General features: G+C 47.0%; 2 protein-coding genes across 4 annotated transcripts; one reads left to right on the forward strand and one right to left on the reverse strand.

Moving 5' to 3' along the window:
• Nucleotides 1-109: 109 nt before the first annotated feature.
• Nucleotides 110-2,228, forward strand: BUD31 (BUD31 homolog). Of its 3 annotated transcripts, none has more exons than XM_003210595.4 (5): nt 110-210; nt 553-698; nt 1,138-1,260; nt 1,476-1,642; nt 1,971-2,228. In XM_003210595.4, exons 2-5 carry the CDS (start codon nt 605-607, stop codon nt 2,019-2,021), a joined length of 435 nt encoding a protein of 144 aa, XP_003210643.1. In that variant the 5' UTR covers nt 110-210; nt 553-604; the 3' UTR covers nt 2,022-2,228. The 3 variants fall into 3 exon arrangements, with proteins under 3 accessions (XP_003210643.1, XP_010717907.1, XP_010717908.1); XM_010719605.3 differs by having other exon boundaries at nt 205-343; XM_010719606.3 differs by lacking the exon at nt 110-210 and adding an exon at nt 217-323.
• Nucleotides 2,229-2,684: 456 nt separating this feature from the next.
• PTCD1 (pentatricopeptide repeat domain 1) lies at nt 2,685-7,357 on the reverse strand. Its single transcript, XM_010719608.3, has 8 exons — nt 6,923-7,357; nt 5,872-6,012; nt 5,452-5,670; nt 5,082-5,183; nt 4,008-4,766; nt 3,708-3,824; nt 3,231-3,413; nt 2,685-3,026 (listed from the first exon to the last, which is right to left on the reverse strand). Exons 1-8 carry the CDS (start codon nt 7,346-7,348, stop codon nt 2,832-2,834), a joined length of 2,142 nt encoding a protein of 713 aa, XP_010717910.1. The 5' UTR covers nt 7,349-7,357; the 3' UTR covers nt 2,685-2,831.
• Nucleotides 7,358-7,363: the final 6 nt, after the last annotated feature.

Genomic DNA, 7,363 nt, shown 5'->3' on the forward strand with positions numbered 1-7,363 from the left:
CATCCACAGCGCGGAGTGAGGCCGCACCCCTCCCGGTACTGCCGAGTTCTGCTCTGTCCCCGCTGAGGAGCGGGACGCGAGAGCCGCAGGGCGAGGTAGGTTTTTTTTTTTTTTTTCCTCAGGCAGCGCCGCGGACTCCTCAGCGGGGCGGGCGGTGAGGCCCCGCATGACGTCAGAGGCGGCGCGACGGAGAGCGGCGGCGCTCGGCGGGTGAGCGGGACCGGCGCCTTCGGAGCTCTGCTGTGTGCTGCTGCCGGCACGGCCTGAGCCGCTCCGGGCCTTTCGGGAGGGGCTCCGCGGAGACTGGCGGCCGTCTGCCAGGGGTGGTTGGGGCTGACGGAAGGTGGGGAGGATCTGTGGTGGGGCGCGGTGGACGGGGTGGGTCAGCGCTCGCTGCAGGGCTCCCCGCGTCCTGAGGATTGCGTTGGGTGAGGTTGGGCATCGACAAAGCTCCTTTTTATGTCTGAGAAGAGAATGGTGAAGGGGCACGGGAATCTTAGGAGAGATGTCCCTGACAACTCTTTTCGTTTCCTTTTTCCCGGTGTTTTCCAGGACTTTGAGGCTTCCGGGTACCTCCTTATAAAGCTCCTTCGTTTCCAAGGCAATGCCCAAAGTGAAGCGCAGCAGGAAGCCGCCCCCAGACGGCTGGGAGCTGATCGAGCCCACGCTGGATGAGCTGGATCAGAAGATGAGAGAAGGTACACAGCAGAGCTGGGTGCTGTCAGGGGTGGATACCTCAAATGAGCTTTGGGACCTCCATGAATATAAAGTGGCATTTGTTGTATCTGTGCCTGCAGCAATGGGATACAGATGTTCTGGGGCACTCTGTGGCCAAGCTGACTGAAGCTCATTGGCATGTGTGGATGGGCTGGTAGTTCCTGTCCACACTGGTCGGACAAGCTGGGGCATATACAGAATCACCTTCCATCCCAGGGGAGGTCACATCATCCTTGGCCTCTTTCTGTTTTCATTTCCTCAAGGAGCCACATCACATTCTTCTCACTGACATCCTGCACTTAACTCTGTAATCTATTAAAGTTAGGAATGTTCTTAGAACAGTTATTTTGAAGTGACTGAGGGAGTAAATTGGCAGCCTAGGAGAATTAGCTGGAGTGTCATGTTTGTATTCCCTCCCAGCGGAGACTGAGCCTCACGAAGGGAAGAGGAAAGTGGAATCCCTTTGGCCTATCTTCAGAATTCACCATCAGAAAACACGTTACATCTTCGATCTCTTCTATAAAAGAAAAGCTATCAGCAGAGGTGAGAAACACAAGTTGGTTGGCACTGAATAAGGGAAAAGAGAACACAGTGAGACTGGGGTGCTGAAGAGAAGGATTAGCACTCTGGGGAGGGAGGGTGGAGGGAAGGCTGACATCTGTGCAGCTCTAACAGCTAGTCAGTACAGCTAGAAATTCCTTGTACTGAGTCATCTTAACATCTAATGGGAGCTGCTTGTGGCGTCTGCTCTTCTACAGAGCTTTATGAATATTGCATCAAGGAAGGGTACGCTGACAAAAACCTGATTGCAAAGTGGAAGAAACAGGGTTATGAGAACCTTTGCTGCCTGCGGTGCATCCAGACACGGGACACCAACTTCGGAACCAACTGCATCTGTAGAGTGCCCAAGAGCAAGCTGGAAGTGGTGAGTATTTTCAGCTTGTTCCTGACCGTCTGTCTTTGCAGTAGCCACTCTAGCCTCACACAGGTCAGGGACAGCAGAGGCAGTGTTGTTTTTCTTTCTGGAAGCATCTTCAGCTCTGACACTTTCTGCCTTTTGCTAGTAGTTAACATCTAGTTGCTTTTCAAATAACTGTCAGCTTTGGCATGCAGTTGTTTACAGTTGTTAACATACTGGAAACAAGAACAAAGACTGTAGATTCTGCATTAAAGGGGCTTCTTCCAAAAGGCAGCCTCTGCTTTGAGGTTTATGCCTGCTGGCCTGAAATATCCCTGTCATGTTTCTTTTCCAGGGGAGAATCATTGAATGCACTCACTGTGGATGCAGAGGCTGTTCTGGGTGAAAGAGACAGACTACCTTTTGAACTCTGAGCGATATCACCCAATACAATGGACTATGAGTGCAATTACAGCTACCTTCTGTGTGATTGGATATTTCTGTATTGCAATTAAAATGGCAAATTCACCTGGATCATACATACAAAGGATGTAGTTTTGGAGTAGCTTTTTGTGTAGCCACTTATTTTAAAATAAAGACTGCCTTCCTGAGAGAGTGGGCCAATCTTTTGGTAAAACTGTACCCCTGTGTTGGGTTTTAAGACAACTCTATCTCCCGTGAGATATTTTATATGCAACTTGTTTAACAAAATCCTATCAATTTTTTTTCCTCAAATAAGGGAATTTAAAAGTTTATGGGGAAAGGAAACAGTACAGTTCTACAGCAAGATCTCTTGTGATGAGCAGTAAACTTCACTGGAGTTCTCTACTAAGGTTTTTAACCTTGAATTAGTGCAAAGATCTAGTTAGGAATGCCAGCAGTCTCGGGACTTGCAGGACACATTCAGATGTTCAAATACACATAATGCAGGAAAGACAAAACTAGTACTGAACTAACCCACTGTTAAATTTGAATTTGTTTCTCCTTTGTCACAAGGCTTGTTTAGCATAGAGTTTGCTAACCTACAGCCTATGTAATTCTCTGCATTTAAACAAGTTCACTGATAGTCTATTTGCTTCTCCTTAAAACAGGACAAATTTTATTTAGTAGATATCACAAGAACTTGAGTTCCTGAAACTACAACACAGCTTTGCTACAAGGAAGTAGTTTAAGGGTGCAGAGTCCAAGTTCTTCCAGCACGTGCAGTTTGCTGGACTCAGCGATCAGCTGGAGCATTGTGCCCTACCTGCCCCTGCACAGCCTCTTCTTTAGTTTCATCTGTAGAACGTTTAGCTGTTCTGTATTTTTCCCAGGGATGGGGGGTCTCCTCTCCTGCCATTACTTTTAACCACCGGTAGTAGTAGCCACGGAAACCATCAATTTTCTCCAAGTATGGGTTCTTTGACTTATACTGCAAATAAAAATCCAACAAAACAAGCTTCTATTAGAACAGGGTTCATGTAATACCAGTGTGCAGTAGCTACAAGCTGCTATTTAATAAATAGCGATTGAGAAACCATCAGACACCACCACAGGAAAAAGATTAGGGCAGCCATTTACGCTTCCCCTCCCATTGCTGGCATTCTTCACCCTGCAGCCAGTCATGGCTACTCACCCGGTCAAACTTTGGAGGGTACTGAGCTGCAAATTCCAGCTGGCGTATGATAACTTCATTGGGGGGTACTTCACTATTCCTCATGTCTCGCAGGATCTCAGTGAGGTAGCTGTAATCCAGCTGCCTAACAGCAGCAGAAATAAGGGCACTGTAGATGAACTTGTTGGGAGTTATTCCAGATCTCTGAAAGAACAAGGGTGGTTAAGCTGCCAATTAGCACGGGACTTCAAGAATGACCTGCACAGCAGCTTCCTACAGTCCCAGCCAACTCTTCCTGTGACCTTTTTCCTATCCCAGCATTGCTACAGGACAGAGCACCTAAGCTGCCAGCAGCTGCTTTATCACTGCATTTTTGGGGAATGAGAATTCACCACAGAAACCTCAGCAGGTCTTTTCGGAAGCATTAATGCTTCACTGGCCTTGCCTCTTCCTGCAGTTTGAACCCTAAGCAGGGGACTTGTTTATTATTTATATTACCTTCAAATCTGAGAGTAACTGCAGTCCATCTTTCTTTCGGTGGCAAGCAATTGCTAAGTTGCAAAATGTCTGGAGGTTAGGCGATATTCTCCTCTTTGCAAGAGCTGGCAGAAGGCTCTGTAAGATACAAATGTTGGCATCAATTTCCAAGAAGTTCCACCATAGTGCTAGTTAGTGAAAAAACAGTGTAAGATTCCCAGTTTATCTTGTGGACAGAGAAACAGGTCTCACAGTGAAACACAGGCACCACTGGAGGCCTGGGACAAGAAAACAGCAACATGGCTGGTTCTAGTTCCTCACCTTTGCTCCTTCTAGGTCTCCACGTTTACTTTTCTTCCTTATTAAAGTGTTAAAGAACGTCACATCTACTTTCACTTTATGTTCATCAAGGAGTGCCAGCAAAGAGGATTCTGATGGGCTCTGGGGTTCCACCAGCTCCGCCAGTAAAGTAAATGTTTTAATGTCAGGTTCTGCATTGTCCTTTTTCATTTTATTCAAGAAACCCTCCACATCTCCCATCAAAGACAGTCTATCAGATGGTGTGGATACTGTCCCCAAGGAAACCACATCTGCATCAGCTATGTGTGAATCCAGCAGGTTGGGCAGGTTGCAGAAATGCAGGTTCTGGCTTAGATAAGCTTGTTCTTGCTGTGTCTCATCTTGGCCTCTCATCATCAGTGCTCCAGTCCTGCTGTGACTTACATTAGGGCTGTCAAGATCAGTTGGAAGTGGTTTATTTTCAGCCTGATCCACATCTTCGTTTTGTTGCATAATCAATTTTTCAGGCTGCATTGAACTTTCCTGAAATAACTGCTTTTCCATGGCTTCCACATCCAGCTGGACAACTGGTGCAGCCTCTTCTCCCTTCTTTCTCTGATTTTTTACCTTCTGCCTGCCAGGTGCAAGCCTTAGTTGAGGTGAGTTCTCATCGGTGGGTCTCAGCAATACTTTAGAAGCCACAGCTGGATCACCTATTCCACAGTCTCTTGCGGCACGCAGCATCAAATTGTAACTGTGGCTATCGGCCTTTATTCCCAACTTAGTCATTTGTTTCCAAACCTGAAGAGGAAAAAAGGAACATCAAACATTCTTAATTTATCTACCTGCAGAAAAGGAAATTTATTGCATGATAAGGTGAGATGCCAGTGGGCAGTGAACAGCCACCTCAAGCTAGTACAGCCCTGTGAGGTCCTCTAGGATTCTCCAGCATCTTACACAATGTCCTGAAGGATGTCTGATTTGTAGAACTTGCCCCAGGAGGAGCTGAGTACCTCATTTCATCAGCTCTGTGAAATTGCTGCCCTCTGTACATTTCGGTGACAAGTGATAGTACAGAAGTGCCTTTTTCTTGCCATTTAGCACATAAAGACAAACCTGTAAGGCATATCGGAAGCCACTTTCGCTGTCCTTTATGCAGCTCATTAGAAGGAAGCTGAAGGTCTCAGCTGTGGGAACATGGCCCTTGTGCACCACTTCCTAAAGAACAGGAGAGAGAACATTAGACTTCCAAGGTACTCAAACAGTCTGTCGTAGCTATTGATGCCTGTAGCATCATTTTATTTACTTGAATTTGGTAAGTACCAAGATAATTTAATTGAATGGGACCAAAGGTCAATGAAATACAAACACCTGGTCAGTAATTATCACTGCAAAAATGACTCCAATGTGATAATGCAATATTGCAACTTCCAAGAGCTTTAATTAGAGCAGAACACACTCAACGCAAGAAAAGTCATATATTTACCTTCAGTACATCAAAACACATCCTGAGATCTGAGCACAGCGCACAGACTTTCAGTAATGCATGGTAAGTGATCAGGTTCAACTCCTGGTTTTTGTCCTTCAGCTGCTGTCGTAGTTTGAGTGCACTCTGCAGGCCTGAGTCTTTCCATGGTGATTCAGCACAGGCATTGAACAGTGCTGTGTATGTGGGCTCAGTAGGAGTTAAGCCTCGCTTTTTCATCTAAGAGAAGAGAAGACATGGAACTAGCTTTTAGGAAAAGAGTTATTTCATCATTTGGTTTTAAGAGCTTCAGGCTAAGAAAAGGTGAACATTAGCTCAAAAGCATTTTGGAGAGAAAATAACAGGACCAAATGCTAGCAACAGATTTAGTAGCTGAGAAAACCTAATGAAGGCTCAAGAGAAGAGAGAACATAAACCTACATCATTGTAGAGTCTGAATGCCTTTTTCACGTAGCCAGCCCTGCCACAGCCACCAATTAGAACAGTGTAATTGCTTTCTTCTGGCTTTACTCGCTCCTCCTTCAGCATCTGCACCTCAAACAGCTCCAGGGCCTCTGCCAGCTGAAGAGAAAAAGAAAATCCATTATAAGGCAATAAGAGAATCAGTTACAATGGATATGAATAGTCTCAGCTGTAGTCAGAAATCCTACTGAGCACAGAATTTCTCATAAATTCTTGTTTTCCTTCTTTTTGTAAAGATGATAACAAAACATGTAGCACAATAGAATCATTAGAGTTGGAAAAGGCCTCTAAGACCATCAAGCCCTATCTGTCAGTCCCTCAGTGCCACATTTCCACAGTTCTCAAACAGGGATGGTGACTCCACCACCTCCCTAGGCAGTCTGCTCCAATGCATTACCACTCTTTCCAAGAAGATATGTTTCCTAATACCCAACCTGAACATCCTCTGGCACAGTTGAGGCCATCACCTCTCATTCTATCGCTGTTACCTGGGATCAGAGGCCAACCCCCACCTCACTACAACCTCCTTTCAGGGAGCAGAAAGGGATGAGGTCTCCTCAGAGTCCCTTTTTCTCCAGGCTGAACAATTCCAGTTCCCTGAACTGCTCCACATAAGACTCATGCTCTAAACCTCTCACAGCTTCATTGCCCTTCTCTGGACACACTCCAGTGCCTCCACATCTTTTTTTTTTTGTAGTGATTGATCCAAAACTGAACACAGTACTTGAAGTGTGGCCTCAACCATGCTGAGCACACAGGGTCAACCTTAAAGGGAAGGCAGGATTAGGAAGGGGGGAGGATCTGCCCAGCACCACAACCCAGCTGCTATTCACAGCATCAGAGCACATCTTCCAGTTACAACTTAGATGTCAGTCCAGCCCTGAGATAGGGCATAGGGACTCGATGATCTCTGCAAGCCCCTGCTAAGTGAACTATTCTAATCCAAACACAAAAGTGTTCATTTACATGGATCAAACGTCATTAAAACCCAAATAAGCAAAGAGCAAACCTTGTCCTCCTTGATGAGGGCCTTGCACCTCAAGAAGTACCAGTACGGGGTGTTCCTGGGGCCGCGCCACAGCCTCCTTTCCCCTTCTTCCTCCCCCTCCTCTTCAAGCTTTAAGTTCCGAAACACTGACGTGGTTTTGTGGTAATATTTTCTAGAAGAGAACTTTGTAGAGAGCGTCCCGAACTCCACGCCCTCATCATCCTCATCCTCACCGCCCGCAGCTCTGGCGGGGCCTCCCGCTTCGCCTTCCTTCCCATCCGCACCGCACACCTCAGGGGGCAACTGCGACGAGCTCAGCGCCCTCAGGCCACGCAGCGGCAGGAGGCTCAGCCTGGGGGAGCGGAGCGGGCCGAGGGACGGCCGAGGGGCAGCCCGGCAACATCGCCAAGCAAGGGGCGGGAGGAGGAGGAGCCGCGCGGGCCTCATAACGGGAGCGCGGCG

This window comes from Meleagris gallopavo, chromosome 16, assembly GCF_000146605.3.
Source record: "Meleagris gallopavo isolate NT-WF06-2002-E0010 breed Aviagen turkey brand Nicholas breeding stock chromosome 16, Turkey_5.1, whole genome shotgun sequence".
NCBI lineage: Eukaryota > Metazoa > Chordata > Aves > Galliformes > Phasianidae > Meleagris > Meleagris gallopavo.